Source organism: Arachis ipaensis, chromosome B2 (assembly GCF_059453495.1).
Source record: "Arachis ipaensis isolate K30076 ecotype BB chromosome B2, ASM5945349v1, whole genome shotgun sequence".
Classification (NCBI taxonomy): Eukaryota; Viridiplantae; Streptophyta; class Magnoliopsida; order Fabales; family Fabaceae; genus Arachis; species Arachis ipaensis.
The window spans coordinates 122,674,199-122,701,580 of record NC_142437.1 but is presented as its reverse complement, the minus strand read 5'-3'; the positions used below and the strand labels follow the sequence as shown (position 1 = coordinate 122,701,580).

Below are 27,382 nucleotides of genomic sequence, written 5' to 3'. Positions count from 1 at the left end.
TTATCAAATACTTGCCATATTAACAAGCTTGTCTAGCTGACGATTAATTCCCACTTGTCAAAATATTCTCCTACGTATCTATTACTTCCCAATACGCGTTTTACACGATTGCGTCCTAAAACGGCGGCACGGGACTGATCACCCCGGGAGCCAGATGGACCATAGCCATAATTAACACGGCGACAACACGACCAAATCGGTCCAAATCGTTACCAACGTAAAAACGACAAAACGGGCACAAGCAATGAGCCCACCCCGAAAAGGCGGTAACAAAAATAACACGATGAGCCAGGCGAAAGATAGTAACGGCCACTCGGCCAAATGATGCGTGAGCATCTTGTCTATCTTTTCCTAGTGAATTTGCATCTAAATTATTGAATTTAATTAAGAATTAATTATATTTTAGCCACTATGGATGCTATTTTGAGTTTTGTACAATACTGTTTATTTTAGGTAGCATTTGGCGGAATTTGATGGAGTTTCTGCAGAGAAAGAGAAGAAGCCAAGGAGATGACCAGCGAATACCGACGCGGACGCATGGTTCACGTGACCGCGCGGAATGGAGAAAATCGCAATGACGCGATCGCGTGCCTGACGCGATCGCGTGGATTGGAATCTGCACAAATGACGCGAACGCGTGGACGACGCGGACGCGTCACATGAGCGATCTGCATAATGGACAATTCAAGTGGTCCCCATCCATCCATTGAAGATTTGATTATTTAAATTAATTCAAATTTAAATTCAAATTTTAATTCTAGGAAAAAATATTATTTTAATTTTTAGTTTTAGATATTAGATTTTAAATTTATTAGGATTAGTTATAAAAAGGGAGAAACTTTCCTTCCTTTGTAGAGAGGTCCTGGGAAGGATCCCATTCCATCCCAATTTACAATCTTTATTTTCTCTCTCAATAATGAGCAACTAATCCTCCATTGTTAAGGTTAGGAGCTCTGTCTATGGATTGATTTTATTGCTTTTTCTATTTTAATTTATGTATGGATTTATAATTTAAGAATTGTTTTCGCTTTTTATTTTATGAATTTGGGTGGAACGGAAGTATGACCCTCTTTCTATTTGAGTTCCTGTAAAACTTGGAAAAGCTCTTTACTTGAACAACAGCTTGAAAACATTTTCTCCTAAATTTTAATTATTTGGATTTAACGGGATACGTGACATATAATCCTTTTATTTTTGGGTAATTAGAGTTTTTGTGGCATATAAACTGGAATTTGATTATCACCCTCTAATTGGAGTTAATTGACCAAGGAATTGGCTGCTGATAAATTTTAGAGGAGACTAGGAAGGTCTAAGGAATTAGGGTCTAGTCACATATAGTTTGCCATAAATTAAATCCTACATGATTAAAATAGTTAGTAAGAAAAGTTAATCCGGAAAAATAGATAACTCTGAAACCTTAACTATCTTCTCCATATATTGTTCTCATCTTAATTACTTGCCCTTCTTCAATATTTTTTATATTGTTTAATCTCTTTTATGCTACATCTCAACATCAATTTTTGTTTGTCTAACTAAGCCTATCAAACGCTATTGTTGCTTAATCCATCATCTTCGTGGGATCGACCCTTACTCACGTAAGGTATTACTTGGTACGACCCAGTGTACTTGCCGGTTAGTAAGTGTGGTTATAAAATACCGCACCAAGTTTTTGGCACCGTTGCCGGGGATTGATTGTGATTAACAACTATTAGTTGTTTGATTGCTTAAATTAGGCATTTTAGTTTTAATTTTATTTAAAAATTTTGTTTTAAATATTTTCAAAAAAAAAATATTTTTAATTTTATAAAAAAAAAATTTGCTTTAAATTTTCGAAAGAAAAAAAAAATTTTTACGATAATTTTTTATTTTTACTTTACGTCAATTTTTTTTCTTTTCCTTTACGTTATTTATTTTTTTCTTTTTCGTTTAACCCCTTGTCCCCCTTCCCCTGTTTCGTTTTAAATTTTTTTTTTCTCTTTTATTACTTATTTTAAAAAATAATAATAATAATAATAATAAAAATATAAAATTTTTTTTTAAATTTTAATTTTCGAAAAAATAAAATAAAAAAAAATTGATTTATTTTATTAAAAAAAATTATTTTTTAAAATTAAGTTTGGTGTTTCCTAGTAGTTTTATTTTAATTCTTTGAATTCTGTTCTTTCTTCTGTGCTTTCCTGTTTACCACATGGTGCGTTTAATCTTTTTGGTGTTTTGTGCTAAGAAAAAATAATGGAAAGAGATCACATGGGTTACTACTTCATCCAAGTAGTGATTCATACTATGGTGGATGGAGGAACTATCAAAATTTTGGTTGGCAAAGCCAAAACCAAAGAAACTTCAGTGCTCCAAGTTTTTCCAACTACCAAGAACCATCATCTTTCTACCCATATCAAGAGCCACCATCAGATATTGAGGCTTCTCAAAAGGAGGGTGTTATGGAAGTAGAAACTCTGAATGCTATTCTTACCCTGAACAAGCTTATGACTCAGCAATTAAATCTACTTACTCAACAGATGGGTGGCATGCAAGTCCCAGCTATCAACACCCAAAATCTTCTTCAAGAGGCAAACTCTAAATCCCAAGAAGATCCTAATTGGGAGATGATGATGAGTTTTATGCAGGAAACCAGAGCCTCCATTAGAAACTTGGAGGTGCAAATGGGCCAAATAAGCAAGCAATTAGAAGAAGAGGAAGATGTACAACCTCCAATGCCCTTGGTAAGTAATGAAAAAGAGATTGAATTAGAAGAAAGCTACCAAGAGGAAGAGGTTGAAATTGAGAAAGCTTGCAAAGAGGTAGAAGAATTCAAAGAATAACACAAGGGAGTGGAGCTTGCAAGACCTCTCCCAAAGCCATCACCATCCAATACAACATTCAAGTGGATACAATTTCTACCTTTAATCCTTACTTTCCCACTTGAATATGGGCTACTGGAGACGGATGGTCAACTTAGAGCTCTCTGTGGTATTAAGAGCAAGAGGAAGATGGTTAGTGGTAAGAGTTGTCAAGCAAGGTTCAATATGGTTGCATGCTCCGAATTGAAGTGCAAGAATTGGTGTAGAGCTAATTTGAATGGGTCTAGAAGGTTGTTTGGATGTCTCTGTGAGAATTTAGATTGCTTGCCACCTGGTGAGAACAATGGTGATACATAAGAAGACGAGTGTAAAAGCAAGGTTTGGGACCCTGGAATTCATTCTCACAATCAACACTCATGGGACCTTGTCACTTGCTTCAACTTGCTCAAAGGCGTTATGCGCCTAGTTTGGGATCCCGGTAGCCATTGGAATTACAAACATTGGTGGAGATTCCTGGATCAGTACAAGAACAAGCCACCATGACAAGAAGCTCACAACATGTCCAACTTAAGGACTTTAACTAAAAGTGCTTGGTGGGAGATAACCCACCGTGGTATGATCGTTCTTTTTCATTCTTAGCTGTTTTTCGTAGTAGTAGTTTTTACATAGTTGATTTTTATTAAGTTCTTACTAATTTTCAAATCATGCAGCTATTTTATCACAGGAACCAAACACCTCAGGCTAAAAAAAAAAAAAGAAGAAGAAGAGAGGCACACGACGCGATCGCGTCATTGACGCGAACGCGTCAATCATGTGTGCGTGAAAAATAAATTTGAACAGAGAGTTACGCGGGAGTGGCGCAAGAATTATGCCTCTAGCACAAACAAGCCCACGCGGACGCGTCCCCCACGCGTTCGCGTCGTTCGGGATTTTCACTATCCACGCGGGCGCGTCACCGACGCGACCGCGTGACCCGAAAAATCGACGTAGAAGGTATCTGGGCAGAAAGTTGTGCTGGCTTGGGGCAAGAAGTGTGCTAAAATCACAAACTTGGTCACGCGGACGCGTGCCTGACGCTAACGCGTCATTATGAAGAACGCGCAATTCACGCGACCGCGTGCCCCACGCGGCCGCGTCGCTTGCGCCGCCCAGTTTCCTTCTCTCTCCCAATCCTAATTCTCTCTTTTTCTCTTATCCTTTTATTTTTTTTATTTTAATATTTGTCTCTTCTATTTTCAGTTCTTCTTTGCTTGAGGACAAGCAAACCTTTAAGTTTAGTGTTGACGCTGCGCTTATAGGTTTTCTAATACAAAAGGGAGGCGAATCATCTTCGCGAAGGAGCACAACCTGAAGAATAAAGCGACCGCTAGGATAATTAAGGTGGTTGAGATCCTTTAATTTTTTATTCCTCCCCTTTTTTTCTATGTTATGTTTCGGTTTTCTGTTATTTTGCTTTGTCTGTTGCATGATCCTTTATTAGTTAGAATCCTAGGACTAGTTTAGTTTTCCTATTGCTTTAATTCTGAAAAGATGTCTCATGTATTACTCACTGAGCTTAAAAAAAAATATAGGAGTGATATATTGCATGAGAAAGTGGGTCTATATTGAATAATAGCAATGTTCTGAAAACCGGACCGGACCGGCCGGTTCAACCCGATTAACCGAAAACCGATCATATAGCCGATCCGGTCCATGAACAAAACCGCGCTGCGAAAAAACCGGCTAAACCGGTGGTTAACCGATGAACCGGGCAAACCGGGCCAGTTTTTATATGTGCCGGTTTTTTCCCCTACTAGTCAAACGGCGTCGTTTCTTTTATAAAAAAAAAAAAAAGAAAAAGGGGATGAAGAACGCGTGACTTGCTGAGGCTGCCACTCCCAAAATTGAAAACCCAAAGCCAAAATCCCTAATCTCTATTCTCCTTCTCCAAAATCTTCGAAGAAGTGAAGGCTGAAGAGTGAAGAACTGAAGATTGAAGAACCCTCCACCGCCACTCCCAACCATCAGCTCCACTCCCAATCTATTCTCCACTCTCCAACATTGAAGCAGCTTCTGCATACAACGGATTAGAGGACGCCGTGAAGAACACCCGACGTTCGGCCACCTTCGGGCACCGTCGCCGACGTTCGCGCACCGTCGCGCACCGTCGCCCACGCTCGCGCACCTGGGTTTCTGGGTTTCTCCGTTTCTGGCTTCTAGGTTTCTCCGCTTCTGGGTTTCTGGATTTCTGGGTTTAGGGCTTCTGGGTTTGTGGCTTCTGTTCGTGGCTTCGTGCTGTGTTGTTTTCTGGCTTTTCTTCGTTCTTCTCTTAAGGTAAGATCGGGTTTCTGGCGTCTGTTCAGTGTATACTGTTTCAATTTTTTTTTTCTGGCTTCTGTTCTTTTATTTTTTTTTATATGATTAATCAAATGTGGAATGAATTTGTTGTATACTTGTATGTTGGATTTGAGAATAAAATTGATGCATGTTGAAATTGAAAATTATGTTATGCTCTGTTCTTCAATTTTTATTTTTTTTTGAATCTTTTCAAGTCTGCTCTGTTTAGTTTTTTTATTTTGTCGATTCTGCTCTATTGAATGCATATAAAATTATAAATTGTATGAACTTTGAACTATGAATTGATATATTGGTCTGGATTCTGGGTTGCTGGCATTCTGAATTTAGATGGAACAGTCAGAAAATGATCAACAACAACAACATAATGCTGGACAAGAATCTCAGACAGCTTCATCGGTTCTTGTTCTGTTTTTCAATTAATTTTTTTATTTTGTTAATTATTCTTGTTTTGTTTTTCAATTTTGTTTATTTTGAATTTCGGTATATAAATTCAATTCTGCTATGTTGGATTTGGCTATATTGAGTTTTGTTTATTTCTGCTCTGTTGAATACTGCTCTGTTGAATTTTGGGGTTTAAAATTTAAATTCAATTCTACTCTGTTAATTATGTTGAATGAATGTCGTATGAGTTATATGGATTGATATATTTTTCTGGATTCTAGATTGCTGTCATTTTGAATTTAGATGGAACAGCCACAAAATGATCAACAACTACAACATAATTCTGTGGGCATCTTCAAGGCTAGAAATTATGGAATTAGCCCTCTCTAGTTGCTTGTTGAGAACCATTGTGAGAACCATTGTATTTTGATTGACTTCATTTAGTGATTTTGTTCAGGTTCACTTTTCTTTTCAACAATCAATATTTAGTCATTGACTGTAAATGTATTTAATTTGTGTAAATTTGTGTTTGTAAATTGTAGTTGTTACTAATTAGAAATTTTTATTTTTGAAGATAGAACAACTAGATAGTGATCAAGCATTACATATATTAATTTTTAATAATTTTATTTAATATTTAATTAAACCGGTTGAACTCCGGTTGAACCCCGGTCGGACCATTGAACCAGTGAACCAGTTGCCTTACCGGTTCATTGACCGGTCCGGTTCTCGCAACCTTGAATAATAGTCTTATTTACTTAAATGTGGTGGTATTTTCTGTGATTCTGAATACATGACATGAACAGTGCATATTTTTTGATAGTGAAGTTTATGAATGTTAAAATTGTTGGCTCTTGAAAGAATGATGACAAAGAGAAATGTTATTGAGTTTCTGAAAAATCATAAAATTGATTCTTGAAGCAAGAAAAAGCAGTGAAAAACACAAAGCTTGCGAAAAAAATATTTAATAATAAAAAAAAAGAAAAAAAAAGAAAAAGCAAGCAGAAAAAGTCAATAACCCTTTAAACAAAAAGGCAAAGGGTAAAAAGGATCTAAAACTTTGAGCACCAATGGATAGGAGGGCCCTAAGGAATAAAATCCTGGCCTAAGCGGCTAAATCAAGCTGTCCCTAACCATGTGCTTGTGGCGTGAAGGTGTCAAGTGAAAAGCTTGAGACTGAGCGGTTAAAGTCGTGATCCAAAGCAAAAAGAGTGTGCTTAAGAACTCTGGGCACCTCTAACTGGGGACTATAGCAAAGCTGAGTCACAATCTGAAAAGGTTCACCCAGTTATGTGTCTGTGGCATTTATGTATCCGATGGTAATACTGGAAAATAAAATGCTTAGGGTCACAGCCAAGACTCATAAAAAAAGCTGTGTTCAAGAATCAACATACTGAACTAGGAGAATCAATAATACTATCTGAATTCTGAAGTTCCTATGGATGCCAATCATTCTGAACTTCAAAGGATAAAGTGAGATGCCAAAATTGTTCAGGATTGCAGTTGTAAACCCCACTATAAGAGAAGACATGGGCTTAATCGAACTCTCATTCTCATGCAAATTCACATCCTAAGCTTATATTAGTTTTGGTTGCTTGAGGACAAGCAACAGTTTAAGTTTGGTGTTGTGATGTGTGAGCATCTTGTCTATCTTTTCCTAGTGAATTTGCATCTAAATTATTGAATTTAATTAAGAATTAATTATATTTTAGCCATTATGAATGCTATTTTGAGTTTTGTACAATACTGTTTATTTTAGGTAGCATTTGGCGGAATTTGATGGAGTTTCTGCAGAGAAAGAGAAGAAGCCAAGGAGATGACCAGCGAATACCGACGCGGACGCATGGCTCACGCGACCGCGTGGAATGGAGAAAATCGCAATGACGCGATCGCGTGGACTGGAATCTGCACAAATGACGCGAACGCGTGGACAACGCGGACGCGTCACATGAGCGATCTGCATAATGGACAATTCAAGTGGTCCCCATCCATCCATTGAAGATTTGATTATTTAAATTAATTCAAATTTAAATTCAAATTTTAATTCTAGGAAAAGATATTATTTTAATTTTTAGTTTTAGATATTAGATTTTAAATTTATTAGGATTAGTTATAAAAAGGGAGAAATTTTCCTTCCTTTGTAGAGAGGTCCTGGGAAGGATCCCATTCCATCCCAATTTACAATCTTTATTTTTCCTCTCAATAATGAGCAACTAATCCTCCATTGTTAAGGTTAGGAGCTCTGTCTATGGATTGATTTTATTACCTTTTCTATTTTAATTTATGTATGGATTTATAATTTAAGAATTGTTTTCGCTTTTTATTTTATGAATTTGGGTGGAACGGAAGTATGACCCTCTTTCTATTTGAGTTCCTGTAAAATTTGGAAAAACTCTTTACTTGAACAACAGCTTGAAAACATTTTCTCCTAAATTTTAATTATTTGGATTTAACGGGATACGTGACATATAATCCTTTTATTTTTGGGTAATTAGAGTTTTTGTGGCATATAAACTGGAATTTGATTATCACCCTCTAATTGGAGTTAATTGACCAAGGAATTGGCTGTTGATAAATTTTAGAGGAGACTAGGAAGGTCTAAGGAATTAGAGTCTAGTCACATATAGTTTGCCATAAATTAAATCCTACATGATTAAAATAGTTAGTAAGAAAAGTTAATCCGGAAAAATAGATAACTCTGAAACCTTAACTATCTTCTCCATATATTATTCCCATCTTAATTACTTGCCCTTCTTCAATATTTTTTATATTGTTTAATCTCTTTTATGCTGCATCTCAACATCAATTTTTGTTTGTCTAACTAAGCCTATCAAACGCTATTGTTGCTTAATCCATCAATCCTCGTGGAATCGACCCTTACTCACGTAAGGTATTAGTTGGTATGACCCGGTGCACTTGCCGGTTAGTAAGTGTTGTTATAAAATACCGCACCACCAAACAACCAACTAAACGTAACTGTTACGAAGTATCAAATTACAAAACATGCGACAAATGTTCAACAAATCTACATCAAAATGTTCAAGTTATAGGAAATCACTTCCTAGGCATGTCGACAATCTTGCTGTCTTGGATCATTTTGAAGACTCCAATAGCCGATGTGTCGAAGTCAGGAGCCACGATCTTCACTTGGGCTTTCAAAGCATCTTCAGTCATAGAGATCGCATTCTTCCCTTGCTCTTTGGTCGCTTTCAGCTTCTTCCGGAGCTCCTCGACCTCGACTTTAGCGGCTTTAGCCGACGACACGGCCTGGTCACGCTCTCTCTCCAAGACTGCTACCCGACCCTGAGCGGCGTTCAGCTGGCTCTCCAATGTCATCTCCCGCTCAGCTAAACGGGCCACCGTCTCGTCGGAAGCCTTCAATTTCTCCTCGGCGGATGTCGCCTTTTCCTCGGACACCTTGAGCCTCTCCCCCATCTCGGACAACTGGCTCTGGAACAGCTCAACCTGCATCTTAAAGTCATTGTTTGCCTTGGCAGAGGACTCGAGCTTCCTCCGGAGAGCCTGCATTCTCGACAACTCAAACTCAGCCTTTCGAGCTATCACAGCCCCCCGGAGCAAAGTCCGGTACATCCATCTCGCCTGCCCGGCTAGGTCGGTTCCATGAAAATGCTCCTCCGTCCCAGGAATCAGCTGCGAGTCAATAAAGGTTGTGGCATCGAAGTTTCTCTCCATGATGGTGAGAGCCCCCTCCGGGCTCGCAGACGCCCTCCGTCTCTTAGGGGTGTGGATGAGCTCCACATCGTCATCTTCCTGATTGACAGAAGGCGAGTGCCCGCCAACGATGACTTCGGGAGGGGGAGAAGCTTGCACCCCTTCTGGGTTCTTGCCCGACACGTCGGTATCCTGGGGAGGGGGCACAGTCTGGTCCCCCTTCTCCCCAGAAGGGCCACCCGAGTTCCCGGTATCTTTCTCCTCGACCTTCTCTTCATCGCTTTCTTTGAAGAAGGTCTTCATCAGGTTCTCAAGACCCGTCACTCTCCACTGCAGCAAACAAACAAACGCATCAGCCGTTAGAACACGTAAAGTAAACAGTAATAAACAACACAAAAAACACAAGACAAGACGACTCACGAATATAGCTCCTGGCGGCCTCCCGTTCACCCATGAGGAGATGAGGATTCACGGGGTTCTTTTCAAAAATGGCAAATAGCACGTCGGCTATTTTCTTATCTACTGAGGACATCCTCTTATATGTTGCCTTAATAAAAGGATTCGACCCTGTCCCAAAACTCCGATAAGTGGGGATGAGGCGTTCCCCCTCCAAGGACAACCAAAAGGGGTGGCGACCTTTAACGGGACGGACTTTGAAGAATTTATCTTTAAACCCAAGGTAGGAGTCCTCGAACAGACCAAATATTCTCCTACCCTGGGCAGACCGAAAAGAGAGGAACCCTTTCCTTGCTTTCCCTTGTTTGGAAGGGTTAGTAAGGTTGAAGAAGAAAAGGAAGACATCTACCGACACCGGCAGCTCGAGATACTCGCAAACCATCTCGAAACAGCGGATAGAAGCCCAGCTGTTCGGATGGAGCTATGACGGTGACACAGATATCCAATTCAAGAGCGACATCTGGAATTCGGAAAATGGAAGGCGAACCCCGACCTGGGTAAACATGGCTTTGTAAAACCAAATCCAATCGACGATCCGGGGAGAGTGAAGATTGATCTCGTACAGCCGCTCGTGGGGGGCAGGCACGGAGGTCTCATAATTAGCCTCTTCGTCTGTCCCCCTGCACAAGTATCCGGCTTGTCGGAACTCCGTCAACTCCGCCAGATCCATCTGGTTTGGCGAGTCCTTTACATCCGAGGTTACCCAAGCGTACGGATCATAGCTCGCCGCGGAAGGGAAAGTCCGGGAGACGACACGAGGCATACCTACAGCGGGGTACCATTCCGTTAGTCTACGAGGTCGGGAGTCTGGGGAAAACCCAAGAAACTATACCCTTTCTACTCAATCATGACCAAATACGGCTAAGAACTATACCAATCGCACAAATCACCTAGAAACCTGCCCAAGAATGGTACCCCTCCCCCAACACATCTACCTAGCATCCCTAACTAGCATTGAAAGACCACATAACAGCAAAAATGGCAAAGCAAATACATACAACAAGCATGCGAGAATGAAACAGAAAAGAGAAGGATTCTGGAAATACCTGAATTAATTGCAGGAACCTGGAAGTGAAGGAAGAAGCACAGAGACGCTCGAACAAGAAGGTTTGGATATCAGGGAGAGAAGAAAATGAGGAATAGCAAAAGTGGGAGCCAAGGAAATAAGAAACTGTTTAAAAACCGCTGCATAAAACGCGAAAAGGCCAGGGGTAAAACAGTCTTTGCGCGCAGAATTTTTCGTAACCCATTATGAGCATTTAATACTCAGCGCGAAGAACGAAGCGATAAAACGGTCGCCCCAGCAACCAAGAGACACACGCGCAGGGGGCACGTCCCTCCCACGGTCAGCCGACCCAAAGACAACCCACGAACGAAGAAATCACGCGCCACCAATGTCCCTCACGACCATTCCTGGCGCGTCGGGGGCACTGTTATGGCCTAGCCCAGAATCCCTGCGGGTCCGCCTGACCCGAAGGCCACCCGGCCCGGATATACGCCCCGCAACCGACCCGGACACGCGTCCAAGACAGCTCATGTGCAGCTGTAGGACAACGTCCCTGGAAACATGGGCCTGCTCTCATCGGGCCCACCTCTGACAGGTATATAAGGGGAAGACTTGCTCTTCCCCCAAGGTACGTCACATATCACACTACCCTTTACACCTGCACATTTACTGACAAGAGCGTCGGAGTGTCTTTGCAGGTGGCATCCCCCCTCTCCCCGAAGAACACGGGATATCGGGACCTCGCACCCCTCGACCAGCAGTCCACGACTTGACGAGCCCTTACCATCATCCCGGATCACAACCCGAACCGTCAGATAACCGATCTACCGAACATTTCCATTATACATTTGTATAGTTCATTATACATTGGTATAGTCCAATATGTAAGATAAATGATATTGTGGTAGACAAAATTAATAATTTATTTTATTTTAAAAAAATATTTATGTACTCAAATTTCAAATATAATATTCTACGTAATCAATAATTTAAAAAATTAAAAAAATATTATTGCAAAGCAATCTAAAAAATTAACAAAATATTTATGAAATTTCTTCGTTCCATAAATAAAGACATGTAAACAAAAATAAGAACACATATTAAATAAAAAAAATATTTTCTTTTTACATCAAATTAGTAAGATAAAAAAAAACAATTTTTTACATCAAATTGATAAGAAAAAAAGACAAAACTATTTTTTACCTAAAATATTAGAAATGAATTAAAAGAATAGAAGAATGACTAAAAATATAAATTAAATAAGTAAATTGAAGAAAAAGAAAAATGTAAGTGAAAGTTATGCGTGAAGCCAAATTAAATTTACAACTACAGCGGATGGATGACGATGGAAGCGATGCAATTGAGGATGTTGAAAGAAGGAGAAAGCGGATATCATTGAGGATGTTGTCTTTGAATTTTCTTTTAAAAATTAAAAATTAGTACTCAAAAATAAAATAAAACATGAATATAAAATACCAACCACTTATACCTATTATTTGGACCATTATCGTGTCGATTTTTGTATTTTTTAAAAGGTAGAATATAGATACCTGTGTTTAACAATGGAGTTGGCGTATGAATTGTATCAACTCCCTTGTCAAATCATATGGCGATCATTTGCACGTAATTATTAATTTGTTGAATTCTCCCTTTCTTAATAAATGTATGTCAGAACCAAAATATAGCAAGACGCAGAAAAAAATCGACAACAGCCAGAAATATTTGTAAGTGGAGCAGTTATTTAATTTCCTTACGATTGTCGCAGTTATTAACTCTTTTGTGAGTTAATGACTTTTTTTAATTAAGAAACAAAAATGTATTATTACTATTTTGTCCATAAATTTGATTTGTAAAATAAATTATTTGAAGGTAAATGATGTCTATAAAAATTGGACACTAAACTCTGGTATTGGCTTTATATATTAGTATAGATTATGACACTTTTAATTTACACGTATTTACTGCATTTTTTTTTTACTAAAGATAGGAGACTCGAACCCGCAACCTTTTAATTGAGTATAAGGAGACTATGCCATTTGATCTGTACTTTATGTTTCAATTGAATAATTATGAAATAATGGTTGGTTGGTTACGACTCATTTTTTTTGATATTGCAGGAGTGTGTGAGTTGTGCTTGGTTATGATGTATACAGGTGTGAGACAGGCTTTTTTGAACAATGGCAGCGAGAAATCGGACCGTCCGAATTCTTTGTTAAAAAATTCGTTGACCATAAATCGGACCGTCCGATTATTTTTTTTCCCTTAAAATCAAATCGGACCCTCCGTTTACATTTTTTATTTTTTTTCTTAAACTGAAAACGGACCCTCTGTTTATAATTTTGATTTTTTCAATTTTTTCTTAAAATGAAAACAGACCCTTCGTTTTTAGATTTTTTTTTTAAATCAAAACAGACCTTCTGAGTTTTATTAAAAAATGTTTTTTTATAGATACCTTCTAATCGGATCGAGTTTCTTGTGCTAAATTCCTCGGTCCGATTTCAGTCCTTCTGATACCACATATAAAAAAAGTACTCTTATTTTTCATAACACATAATCACTTCACACTCTCCTCCATGTTAAAAATAAAAAGCGGTTGGTTACTATCTATTGTCTTCTATTTAAAACTAATGAGATGGCATCATTTGTTGGATTCATTATATGATACAAACCTGTTTATTCTACGATTAAAAAAAAAAAAACAAAGTCTACTTATTATGACTTACGAGTTACGACCCAAATGTGAATTAAGTGAATGTGATTACCCAAACTTTAATCATGCTCATTCGGACTTCGATCAACATAATTACTGTGTCCTTATATACAAGTTTGGACAGTAAAACATCAATGTAGTCTTCTTTATAATTTGAGCATTCATCCAATATCACTCTTCACGAAAAATGGAAGCACTTTCTTTCAATCCAGGCTACTGCTTGTTATGCTTGGATCAATGATATCTTGCTCCGGATTGAAGCTTCATGTGCCACATCGAAAGATACGCCAAGAAATGGTAGCCGAAAACCATGGCTATCAGAGCAGCTACCTCTGTCAAACCACCGTCAATTTTGATAGCAGCAGTTAGTAGGTGAGGTAGTTGAAAGACATGTACCAAATCCAAGAAATAAATATGGGAACTCTGCTAAGATTTTATGATATAGTTTTTAATATAATGAGTAAAATAGGGCACTATAAATTGTAACCCTAATTTAATAGCTACAAGTAGATCGGAAGACAAGATATCAAAATGTACATCGCATTTTAGAGTAACTCGAATTTGTAAAGCTGATTCTAGAGCAGAAGTTATCCAGTGTCGACAAAGGGAACTTTCATAGTGGATCAAAGTAAAGGTATAAATCTAACTCCTTACTGCTGTTAGTGCTGTCAATGTGTCATATCATTCCTTACATGCATGGTTTACATTCTCATATGGTTTTCCTGTGCAGACAAAGAGAACTTCTGTAGTCAAGGAATTGCTTTCGCTGTGTGCAAGGATGTGCAATCATTGAACTAGTAAGCACCCGCATTTCATCATTTCTTTCTTGTACACTCAAGTCTTATTATACAACACTGAAAACTTTTCCTCTTATTCTGTTGATAATATGATAAAATCTACCATGGGGAAGTGTATGGTATAGCCTTGAAGGCTACAGCTCATATGGGAAACTCAATTTAATATTGCTTATCCAAAAGCAGAACTGTAGACTGAGGCTGCCATAAGCAACGAAGGCATTGCTCATTAATAGAATTATGAGCGTCGTAATTGGGAGTTCTTTATGTGGTTCAAGGTCCTTGAGAATGGGAGTTTGTACTGGGACTACTTCCAAAGAAGTGATCAGGAAGCAGGAAAGGAACCTGATATCATGATCAGTTGGTCACTGAGATCCCCATTTGTTCTGAGTTTGAATTACAAATGTTCTTCACTCACTATTTGTGCTCTATGCTTTCCTTTCCTTTTAGAAGTTCGTATGTCAGAATGTCAGTGAGTAATGTGTGATTAAGTGTAAGATGGAAAGATGTTGTCATACTTGAGATGTTCTTGTGATACAACCATCACTACTTACTAGATACTATTTATTCCTTATTTCTCTCAAAATAAGGCAAGTAATGTTTTATGATTTCTAAAAGTAGTTTAGATTCTATTTATTAATTGCGGCATATTCGGTGTTGTATACAACCATGTTCTCTCTGTTCTCTTTTATGCACTTTGATCACTAGTAGGAAGTAGTAAAGATTGTGCTTATTTTTTGGCTTAAAATGATTATACTTGATCACTAGTTTAATAAATGGTATGAAAATATCTTATTTACTTGACGAAGATTAAGGTGTTGAAGTCATTCTTTCTTTTACTTTGTTAAGTGTGAAGTCAGCTTTTTTGGAGAGAAAAGATAACAATAGCAATCTACACTTGTTTATAGTTCCATAGCTTTTGTCCTAGCTTAGCCTTCTCGTCATGGTGTTCATTCTCTACTAATAAAAAAAGGGTTAAATTTAATAATAAGTAACTTTTGTGATAAATTAGCAAGTTAGCAACCAAATAATCTGAAGACTGAGGAAATTGAAAGCATGAAGAGTGAAGAGTGAAAGTTTTTCTAATGATAAAAAAATGCATATAAATTTTGCTGTCTACTGGTATCAAATAACATAAATTGCAGCAAACCATTATGATATATCTCTTTTTTCTAACATCAAGTTTAGTATAAACTTCAAGCAATTAAACTTGTGTTTGCTGTTTTAAAAAAAGAAAAAAAAAAAAAAGAGTGGGAGATGAATAAATGGCATCATTATTGGTTGGTAAAAGTAGTTAGAAGAAATTTTCACCACTAGTTAGCCTTAGTTGCATACAGAAGCATGGGTGCTATTATGTATTAATGTTTGACTTATCTGTTTGTATGGAGAAAACACTCTCGTAATAATGCATAAATATTTCTATAGTTTACATCTTTTCTCAAAGACTTTTAGAGTAGATAATGGAATCAAGATATATAGTTTAGCGTTTTAGAGATTATGTGTTTGAGAGAACACAGGCTGACAGTAACATGAAGTTGTGTAAATTGATATGAATTGTTGTCATACAAAAAAATAAAATGAGATATAAGAAAATGTAAACTACTCCTAAGAGATCATATAAGACACTGTCTTATTTTCAGATACAATTAGGATAATATAAAACATTTTCATATATTCTAAAGACTTTGTTTTTCATTTTAATCTTCTATTTTTCCCCCAATGAATCCTAGAAACACAGAACACCGAAAATAAAAGTAGAAAATGGAAACAGCTAGAAAACAGACTATTGGAGTTTTGTTCTTGTTTTGCTTGGATTTTCCTGCCTGCATCTTGAATCTGTTTTTCAAGCAGGGTTAGTTGGAGAAAAAGGTCACCAGTTATGGATACCATGCTTCTTAGGTTGCTTGGTTGGTTAAGAATACTTGAATGACGCATAATATAGTTAACATCTCAGATTCTGATAACTTTTGTCTCAGCTCAATTTTCATTATAGGATTGCTTCACTGAAGAACAAGACAATAAAAAAGTGTATATTTGTTGTTGTATTATATTGGGGATGGAGGGATTTGCTGTGAAGGGTAAACTGTAAATGATCAATGTTATATGAAGAGATTTGTAAAAGTAGTTCACTTCTTGTTATTTTCAATTAATCCCAAAAAAGAAAAATAAAAAATAAAATATGTTGGAAATTTTCTATAGTGGATTAATCCAACTTAACAAAGATTAATCAGCTTTCAGTATATTTTGAACATCCTTGGTTTAGGCACAGAATAAGCTACTCTAAACCAAGGCAGGCAACAACAAAATTCTGTGCAGAAAGAGTGCAACATTGTAAATAAATTGTTTATGTGTTTTATCTTTATACATATAATTAACAAAATAGAAATGGAATGTCTTATTTAAAACACAGATTTATGTTGAAACTATAATTAAAAAGGGAGCATATGCATGTGACATGAATTAACACTATATTTTGTCTAGTAAATGAGAATAGTGATTTTTTTTAAAAAAAAATTGCATTGTACTATTTTTTAATGGTATAAAAGATAAATATTTTTTTACTTCATTGTTTATTATTTTTTATACCAAAAGGAAAATCACACATGTAAGACAGAACATTATGTATATAACAGTTGTTTTTGGTATATAGAACTGTGAATGGTATGTGAGAAGTAAATAAATGTAGAAGTGGATATTGATATTGATGAACATAAACATTTTGCACTTAAAGAGCCGTTGTAGGGAGCATTCAAAAAAAAATGGACAGATCAGATGGAATCCATCATCCTATTGCAGAGCATAATATTAAAAGATCCTCTTAGAAAGCATCTAACAGCTTTTGAGGAAGAAAGCATCTCAAGGAAAAACCCTTAGAATAAAAAAAAATTGTTTCTTCGAAGTAGGTGAAGTCAAGCTCTTATATTAAAATAATCATCAGTGGCATCCTTTGTCCAACAAGTGGGAATTTCCATGAATAATTTTAGTACCACTTGCCTTGAAGACCAATCATCTTTAAGTTTATATCAGCAGAGCATAATATACTTCACCTGCTGCATCTATTTCATTACTCTTTTTGAGATTAACTGAGTTTACTGCAAACTACATCCATTTCTTTTTCCCTTCCTCATTTTCCTCTGATATCACTTGATCTTGAGAAACATGGCTGCAGCACTTGTAGGTGGAGCTGTTCTGTCTTCCATTTTTAATGTTGTTTTTGACAGGATGTCGTCACCTGAATTTGCCAACTGGATCAAAGGGAAGAAGCTTACCCAGAATCTTCTTGAAAGGTTGAAGACCAATCTTTATGCTGTTCAAGCCTTTCTCAATGATGCTGAGCAGAAGCAGATCAAGGAGAGAGCTGTCAAGGCCTGGCTCGATAGTCTCAAAGATGCTATGTATGTTGCTGATGACTTGCTGGATGAAGTCTTCACCAAAGCTGCCACTAAGAAGCATCCAGGTACTTTCTTCTCTCGTTATCTCAAATTGCAAGATAGGAAGATAGCAAACAGGATTGAAGAAATAATTGAGAGGATAGAGTCTATTGTGAAGCAAAAAGACACTCTTGGTCTTAGAGAGATTCCTAAGGAGAACATGTCTTGGAGGATCACAACATCTCTCGTTGGAAGTTCTAATATATATGGCAGGGAAGCAGACAAGGAGGCCATAGTGAAGTTGTTGTTGGATGATGATGACACTGGTGATGGTGATATATCAGTGATTCCCATTGTGGGCATGGGCGGAATAGGAAAGACTACTTTGGCCCAATTGATTTACAATGACGATAAAATGAAGGGGAATTTTGATTTTCGAGGTTGGGTTTGTGTGTCCGAAGAGTTTGATGTCACCAAGACTATAATTGAGGCAATAACAAAGAGTCCTTGTAACTTGAATGATTTGAATTTACTTCAACATGAATTAAAAGAAAAATTGTCAACGCTGAAATTCTTTGTTGTCTTTGATGACGCATGGAATGAGGATTATGAAGACTGGAATAGGCTTCTAAAAACTTTTCAAAATGGGGTTAAGGGGAGTAAAATTCTCATAACCACTAGAAGTAAAAAAGTGGCTTCTGTGGTGCAAACGGTTTCACCTCATGATTTAAGTTTATTGTCGGATGAAGATTGTTGGCTAGTATTTTCAAAACATGCACGCCTTTCCACTGACTCTATGGAAAATCCAACTCTGAGAAAAGTCGGCAAAGATATTGTAAAGAAGTGTGATGGATTGCCCTTGGCAGCTCAAGCCCTTGGAGGCTTATTGCGTGGAAATTCTGATGTTGAGTATTGGAATCATATATTGAAGAGTGAGATTTGGAAATTCTCCAATGACAAGATAAAAGTTATTCCGGCTTTAAGAATCAGTTATTACTATCTTCCTTCATGTCTAAAAGATTGTTTTGTTTATTGTTCGTTGTATCCAAAAGATTATGAATTTGATAAAGATGAGCTCATCTTGTTATGGATGGCTCAGAATTTTTTACAACCAGTAGGGAGAAACACTTTAGAAGAAGTTGGTGATGAATATTTCGATGAATTAGTTGCGAGATCATTTTTGCAACCTCATAGTACTGAGAAAAATAAATTTGTGATGCATGATCTCGTACATGATTTGGCAATGATGTTTGCTGGAGAATTCTATTTTAGAGCGGAAGAGCTTCAGAATGCATGTGAGGTTGATATTAAAACTCGTCATTTGTCCCATAATGCTAACGGCAATTTTCCAATCTCAAAACTGTTGGGAGTTTGTGACAGAATAAAACATACAAGGACATTTCTTGAAATCAATCTGTACTCGCTGATACCATTCAACATGGAAAACGCACCTTGCATCATGTTGTCACAGTTGAAGTACCTGAGAGCCTTGTCGTTCAATAACTTTCCTCTTGAGTCAGTGCCTGATTCAATAGGGGAGTTGATTCATTTGCGTTACTTGGATCTGTCCGAGACCGACATTGTGACATTGCCGGAGTCATTAGGTAACCTGTACAACTTGCAGACCTTGAAGTTGTATTGCTGTAGAAATCTGGAAATGTTACCTGTTGGCATGAAAAAGCTTGTGAATTTGCGGCATCTTGATATTAGAGAAACTGATTTGCATGAGATGCCAAAAGGAATGAGCAAGTTGAAAAATTTGCAGTTTTTAAGCGACTATGTTGTTGGGAAGCGTAGAGAGAACAAGATCACAGAATTGGGAGCACTTGCAAATCTACACCAATCTATTTCCATTTCCAAGTTGGAGAATGTGGTGAACAGCAGTGAAGCTTCGATGGCAAGAATGTTTGATAAGGATGGCATTAGGTATTTGAAGTTGAGTTGGTCGCTAGATGAAGATGAGAATATAGTTGATTCCCAAATAGAAAGAGATATACTGGACGAGTTACAACCTCATTGTAATTTGAAACAACTAGAAATCGAGCGTTACAGGGGTACAAGATTTCCAGATTGGGTGGGACATTCTTCCTACCACAACATCACCACAATAACACTGTTTGGTTGTTTGAGTTGCTGTATGCTTCCTTCACTTGGACAATTGCCCTCTTTGAAGCACCTAACAATTATAGGCTTTGTAAGTGTTGAGATTGTGGGTGCTGAGTTATACTTTAACCAGAATGGTGAATCTTGTTTGGAGACACCACCATTCCCAATGCTTGAAACTCTTTCCTTTTATTCAATGCCTAGCTGGAAGGAGTGGCGTTCACTGGGGTACAATGCATTTCCTCGACTTAGGGAGCTTTCCATAAGGAAGTGTCCCGTGTTGAGAGGAGATTTGCCAAATAACCTTCCATCTCTGCAATCACTTAAGATTGAGGAGTGCGATGAGCTGAGTTGTTGTGTTCCAAGGGCTCCTGCGATTACCAGTCTTTCAATTTCAGGAAAGCATCTGGTGGGGTCCGTGGTGGAGGCCATTACCAACACGCAACTGACTTGCCTCACTTCTTTATCCATCTCAGGTTGTTCCTCCCACATATGGTTTCCAGTGAGTGCTATTCCCCCATCACTACAAGACTTGACGATATTGGATTGCAGAGAATTAGAATTCCAAATGGATGGCCAACACAAGTCACTGCAGAAACTATTGATATGTGAGAGCTGTGATTCAGTTGCATCCTTCTCGTTGTTGGATTCCTTTCCAAATCTCGTGACTGTTGAAATCGAGAAATGTGAAAAGATGGAGTCAATTGTGGTGACAAGTTCTCTTTCATCTCTGCGTTTTCTAACTATCAACAATTGTGGGAGTATGAAATTCGTGTCGACGATATGGATGGCAGCACCTCAGCTAGAGCGTCTTTCATTACTGCGTTGCCCAGAGATCGATTTGTCTGCTCCAGGGCTTCCACACCGTTGCCTCAGATCTCTTTTCATCAGCTACTGCGAGAAACTAGTGAGCTCAGCATTCATGAATTCGCAATTTCATGGGCTTACTGATCTTTCCATTCATGGCGGATACGACGAGAGTGTGAGTGTGAAATCTTTCCCAAAGGAAGGTTGGTTGCCTGCCTCCCTTGAGTCTCTTAAACTTTTTTTCATTTTTAGTGTGGAGACGTTGGAATGCAAGGGACTTGCCCACCTCACCTCCCTCCATGAATTATCTATTTATCATTGTCCCAAGTTGGAGAATATGGAGGGTGAAAAGCTGCCTGCCTCTCTAAAACAACTCAGCATCAGTGGTAGCCCTTTACTGGGTAAACGGTGCGAGATGAAGGACCCACAGCTTTGGCCCAAAATCTCCCACATCCCCGCCATTCAAGTTGCTGACAGGTGGATTTCGTAATCTAACAACTTCAACAGGTAACTGTTTCTCTCTCTATGCATATAAAGTGACTCACTAGTTTTTCATTCTTCATCTGCTTTACAACATTCTTACTCTACATTCTTGTTAATGTCTTGTATCATTCCTTACCAACACAGCTAACATTTTGTACACTCTCATACAGCTTATCCATGGAGCCAACAAGATAAAAGTCTGCAGTTAAATTTTTGCTTTTGATGCATCAAGACTATTCACTCATTGCAGTACTCTTACATGCTTTGATACTTGCTTCAGACCCTTAGGCATGGGAGTTGGGACATGATGAAATTAGGTTCTTCTTCCAACCTTGATTTAATATTCCGTTTGAATACTCAGAAAGAATGCTGTATCTTACAGTGCTTCATATGTTGCATACCATCAACTATGCAGCAAAGTATTGTATATTATTTTGATTTAATGTTTGTTCTCTTTTCTTTCGTTTTATTGTTGATGCATTCCTCAATAAGAGAATGATGTTAGTGGTAATTGAAAAAACTAGAATCTTATATGATTGGCTCTAAATTCTTTTATATTTCGTTGAAGTGTGCTATTTCTTTGAGCCTTTTTACCAAAAGAAAGTTCACGCAAGATGATTGATTTATCTAAACAAAATTTGCCATAGTTCATGGTTGAAAAATGAATGGTGCTTTTGTTTCTCTGATATGTAGATAAAGTTCAGGTATAATCTAACTCCTCATTGCTGTTAGTGCTGTTAATTCATTGCACCATTCCTTACATGCACGGTTTCTATTCTCATGTAGTTTTTGTTTGGAGCTAGAAAGTACTTCTTGCGTGCCAGATGTAAGGGTGGTATTTTCGGTGGTGTTATGAACTATTAAACACCTGCATTGCATTACTTCTTTCATGTATTTCTTTTTTTTTTCCCCAACTTTTGCTGCTGACAACTTATACATTGAAGTTTATTACAACACTGACTGCTTTTTCTTTTGTTCTGTTGATAAGCTACCGTGGGGGAAGTGTACAGTATATCCTTGAAGGATACAGCTCATATGGGAAACAGTTCAAGATTCGCTTATCCAAAGGCAGAACTGAGATTGAGGCTGCTGATAAGCAAAGAAGGGAGTGCTCTGAGATAGGCATCACAATTGGTGCAACAATTTGAAGTTCTTTATGAGGTTCAAGATCCTTGAGAATGCCAAACGGACACTCTCGAGGAGAATGGAAGTCGCGCTGCGACTGCTTCGAAAGAAGTGGCTAGGAATCAGTAAAGAAACTTGATATCATGGTCACTGAGATCTCCATTTGATCTGAGTTTGAATTACAAATATTGTTCACTCACTGTTTGTGGTGTATGCTTTCCTTTCCTTTAAGTACTTCATAGTTCTTATGTTAGTAAGTATTGTGTGATTAGTTGTAACATGGAAAGGGCTAACTTAGTTGTACTTGAAGTAGAGAGTATTCAATAAATAGTAGATGTTTTTGGCCCCAGTCCTATTCTCTGATGGCAATGCCGAAGGGGGATAGAGGCTGGTCCTTAACCAGGGACTTGATGGCTATGCCGGAAAGTCCAGTTGGGGGGTTATTTTTCAAAAAAGAATAAAAGGTGTAAGATGGAAAGATGTTTATGGTTAACAAGAAGTCAAGAATGAAGAATTACTTCTTCCAGTGGCTTAATTGCGGTTTATTTGGCACTGTTCTTTGTTTTCTTTTATGCGCTGGAAATAAGTAAGATTGCCTACTTTCCCTTAAAATTATTATACTTGATGAACTGAATGTGTGGTGAGACACCAAAAAAAAAAAAAAAAACTGAATGTGTGGAGAAAACTTGCAAATCTTTTCTGGGTTATGATTATAATAAGTTCTCTTATTCTAACATAAAAAAACCATTTAGTTTCTAAATTTAAAAAGAATGGTTAGAAAAGATCTTGTTTACATGATGAAGGTACAGGTGCTGAAAACTACGACATAAAAGCAAAAGGAAGAGTTAAGAGAATGAAGCAGGAGAATCTTATTGAAGATAAAATATTAAGGGTATCATGTCAATGGTTTTATACATTTAGATACAAGAGATTTTGTTAAGTGCTCTATAAGTATTTGAATATGTCAAAAAGGTATATCATTTTTCTTTTATAGGAAATTTTTAGTAAGTGATATTTTGTGAATTTTTTGTTGGCAACTTTTTGTAGATTGTATTAATCTGTAATTGTTTCTATTAACACTACATTATATTGCAAAGGGTATATCAGTTGTACTAATCAGTGCTATTAATTTCCACTGACAATAAAGAAAGAAATACAATTCAAGTCAAACTTCTAGAGCACAGTTTTCTTTTGGTCCTACTAATTTCATGAATATTTAAATTAATTCTACTTAACAGTATGTCATTAAATATTTTTGTAAGTGTGCTAATTTTGACCTGATATTTTTCCCGTTCACATAACTATTCTGAAGTTATGGAAGGATGATTTAGGTTAACTGAGGCACCTTTGGAAATTTTATGCATACAGTTAATACATACTGTTTCAAAGAAAATTGTGATCAAAATGTAAAAAATTAAGACACTACTATGTGCTATCAACTATAGTGGCTGATTGCATGTTTTAAACTCTGGCTCTATTGGTCTTCATTTCTTGCTGTGCTATTTGATTTTGTATTCTCTCTTGCTTAAATGCTTAATGTTTATGTTAAAGCTCCTTCTTTTCTGCCAATTCGCATGGAAGGTATGGAATAGTGGGTTAGTGAGTACCACTAATAACACAGTTGAAAACTTTTTCTCATGTGCTTCTATAATTTGTAAACCACCTAATCTTCTTTAATGGCCTCATTTTATTCTCTTGCAAATTAGGATCCTTAAAATCTCACAATATGTACTATATAAGTGTTTCTTTTTTTATTCATGGAATTGGAAGAGAAGAATGAGGCAATGAAGCAGTTTGTAGCAGATCAAATCATATGCAGATTAGAGAAGAAATTATACTGTTTCCAGGTCTTAGATCATCCATTGATTTTACGGAGGTATGAGTTATGTCATTTTCCCTCATATTGCATAACACTTATACTGTAACTTCTTCAATCACTGTAAGAAAACAACAACAAAGTCTTAGCCAACTAGCCTTATTTCTATTATGCTTCTCTAATTACCTCCTATCAAATTTATAGTTGCATCTTTGCTCATGTTCATTTTAGACTTTTAGTACACAACATGAGAAAGAGATAACAGAATCAGGAATAATTATGCATTTTCTTTTTTGGCAAGAAAGAAGAAAAAGGAGAAAACAAAGGCTAACAGTAGTATGCACTTGTGTAAATTGATATGGAATGTGTAATACAAAGAAATAAAACCAGAACAATCTCCTTTTACAATGAAGTTAAACTCATGAAATGTAAGAAAATTTAAAGATAAGATATTGTCTCTCTTATAAAAAAAATAGTAAAAGCTATTATGCCTTATTTTTATATATGATTAAGATAATATGAAACATTTTCACATATTCTAAACAATTTTTTTTTTTTCTATTATTTTCCCACGAAATTTTAGAAAATCAAAAACAGTGGAAATAAAAGTAGAAAATGGAAATACATGATTGGAATTTGGCCTTTCTTTTGCTTGGATTTTCCTACATCTTGAATGTGTTTCTCAAGCAGGGTTGGAGAAGAAGTCACCAGTTATGGATACCATGCTGCTTAGCTTGCTTGGTTGGTATAGAACACTTGGACGAGGCATAATACACAGTTAACTAAGATTAAGTTGGTCATAATACCCTATCCAATGGCTTTCTTACTTTAAGTGTAAGATGGAATGATGACTTTGTTATACTTACTATCTTGTTGATCTTGATACACAACATGCAAGATTAAGCACTATTTATTGATTATTTCTATCAAGATTAGGAAGTTACAGTTTATGTTTAACTAGGATGAAGAATCATATATATTATACTTCACTTGATGAATATTTAGTGTAGAAAACCATGGCACAGGATCCGAGAGACTCAAGGGCGAGAATTTGAGTCATGATGAGAAGTACATACTTCAAGTTATATAAAAGCCATGTGAAATATGCATCATGCATGAAGAAGCACAAAAGCTTCTTACTGAGTGCACCAAGAAACTTAAACATTTTCCTCTCTTGAGTCATTGTTTATTCTTTGCCAGTCTTTCACCATTTCAAGTTATTCTTTTTCCACATTAATAACTTGGTCAACTTGTATTACATTCCTTTTTCAATGGCATTAATAAGTTGATATTTGTCAAGCACTTCACATGAGATTATTGTCTGGAGGTATAAATTATCTTGACATGGAAACCAGCCAATAGACATGGATGGAAATTATGAAATTTTGACGAAAACTGTGACACCAAATTATAGCTATGCTTTTGGTTTGAAATTTTGACTAAGTGCAGCTACAAACAGTTTAACACCCCTCTAATTCCATCATTCAATTAAACATTTTCAGAGACTTTTAAAACAGATTCCCAAAAAAAAAAAAAAAGAAAAGCAACCTCTGAGTTCTAAAAAAGACATTGAAGTGCCTATGATAAAATCTAGCATGCATTTTGGTGTTTTGAACATGCTAAATTACAATCAATATATACAAGTTTGGACGGTAACACATCAATGCAATTGTCTTTATAATTTGAGCATTCATCCAATATCACTATTCATGCAAAATCTAAGTACTTTCTTCCAATCCAGGCTGCTGCTTACTATGCTTGGATCAATGATCTGATGCTCTGGAGGATTAAAGCTTCATGTGCCGCCACGAAAGAAACGCCAAGAGACGATAGCCAAAACCATGGCTATAAGAGCAGCTATATCTCTAAAGCCACTGTCAATTTGATCCCACTTACAACAGTTTGTAGGTGTGGTTGTTGAAAGACATGTACTGGATCCAAGAAATGAACATGGGAACTCTGCTAAAAATTTAGGGTCAAGTGTTAATTTCTTCTTGCCAAAACATGGTAGTTGAAGGACTTTCTGCTGCTGTGTGCAAGGAAGTCTTTCTCGTATCTTTTGCCAACTTTTGCTCCTGACACCATGTACATTGATGTTTAATTACTATACTGACTGTTTTTTCTCTTGTTCTGTTAATAAGATGATAAAATCTTCCCTTGAAGGATACAGCTCATATGAGAAACTCAATTCAATATTGGTGCAATAGTTGGAAGTTCTTTTGAGTTTCAAGGTCCTTGAGAATGGCAAATTCTTCCATAGAAGTGGTTAGGTGTGATTAAGTGTAAGATGGAAACATGATGTCATACTTGTCCTTGTAAAATATGATGACTAAACACTATATATTGCTTATTTCTATCAGAATAAAGAAGTAATGTTTTTGGTTAACTAGAATGAGCAATCACTTAATTAAGAATGCTGATTTTTCGTTACAATGATTGTACTTGATCAACTGAATGTGCCTTGGGAAAAATTGTCAACTTTTTTGGGTTATAATTATAATATATTTTAATTTGTCTAACATTAAAAAAATACTTTAAAATTTTAAAAAATGATTTGAAAATATCTTATTTTCTTGATGAAGATTAAGGTGTTGGAAACTAAAGAAGAGTTAACAGAATGGAGTGTGTAAATTTCATTGTAAGATTAAAAATAAAAATCAAGTGTATGATGTCAAGAGTATTTTGAAAATATCAAAAAGCACCTAAGTTTCATCTTTAAATTCCTTAATTTTGCAAGATCAGTATGCAACATGCAAGATAGAAGAGTAACTCACTACTAATTGTCTCAACTCATCACTAACAAGCAGATATATGTCTCTAGGATCAAGTTTAGTGCACAGATGAATAAAATGGGAATAACTATTGGTGGTTAACACTTATTTTCGAAATCTTTAAACTGAGCATAAAAAAGACCGAAGGAAATGTGAAGAAAAACTTCCTGCAGGAGCATCCTATTGGATATGGACCATTTTTTATAGGAGTAGGTGAAGTCAAGTTCTTATGTTTAATAAGATAACTAAAATTCCATGAATTGTTTTATTTTATCTGAAACAGAGAAAGAATCATTAGGAAAATAAGTAGCTCTGTGAAAAATGCGTCATGCACTAGATTTCATCCTCTATTTCATAGTATAGTTTGCCAGTGCACCAAGTCATTGCTCATTATTTATACTTTATAGTCATTCTTTTTTATTTTGTTAGGCATGAATGTCAACATTTTTTGTTCATGAGACACAACATGAGTAAGCACTATATTTGAATACTCTTTTACTTTGTCTGACATACTTAACAGTACTTGCATTGTTTCGTACCTTTTGTCCTAGCTTGACCTTCTTGTCATCGGTGTTTGTTATCTACTATTAAAGAAAGGGTTAAATTTAATAATAACAAGCAATTTTGAGATAAATTAGCAAGAAGTAGAACTAAAGAATATGAGAAACTAAGGAAATTGAAAGAATGAAGATTGAAGAGTGAAAGTTTTCCTAATGATAAAAAAATGCATATAAATTTTGCTGCTAATTTAC

At 36.5% G+C, this 27,382-nt stretch overlaps 1 protein-coding gene across 2 annotated transcripts; it reads left to right on the top strand.

The window, feature by feature from the left end:
* Window positions 1-13,496: 13,496 nt before the first annotated feature.
* LOC107626296 (putative disease resistance RPP13-like protein 1) lies at window positions 13,497-22,578 on the top strand. Of its 2 annotated transcripts, XM_021116615.2 has the most exons (5): window positions 13,497-13,994; window positions 14,091-14,157; window positions 17,376-20,942; window positions 21,089-21,235; window positions 21,907-22,578. In XM_021116615.2, exon 3 carries the CDS (start codon window positions 17,377-17,379, stop codon window positions 20,923-20,925), a length of 3,549 nt encoding a protein of 1,182 aa, XP_020972274.1. In that variant the 5' UTR covers window positions 13,497-13,994; window positions 14,091-14,157; window position 17,376; the 3' UTR covers window positions 20,926-20,942; window positions 21,089-21,235; window positions 21,907-22,578. The 2 variants fall into 2 exon arrangements, with proteins under 2 accessions (XP_020972274.1, XP_020972270.1); XM_021116611.2 differs by lacking the exons at window positions 13,497-13,994; window positions 14,091-14,157 and having other exon boundaries at window positions 17,165-20,942.
* Window positions 22,579-27,382: the final 4,804 nt, after the last annotated feature.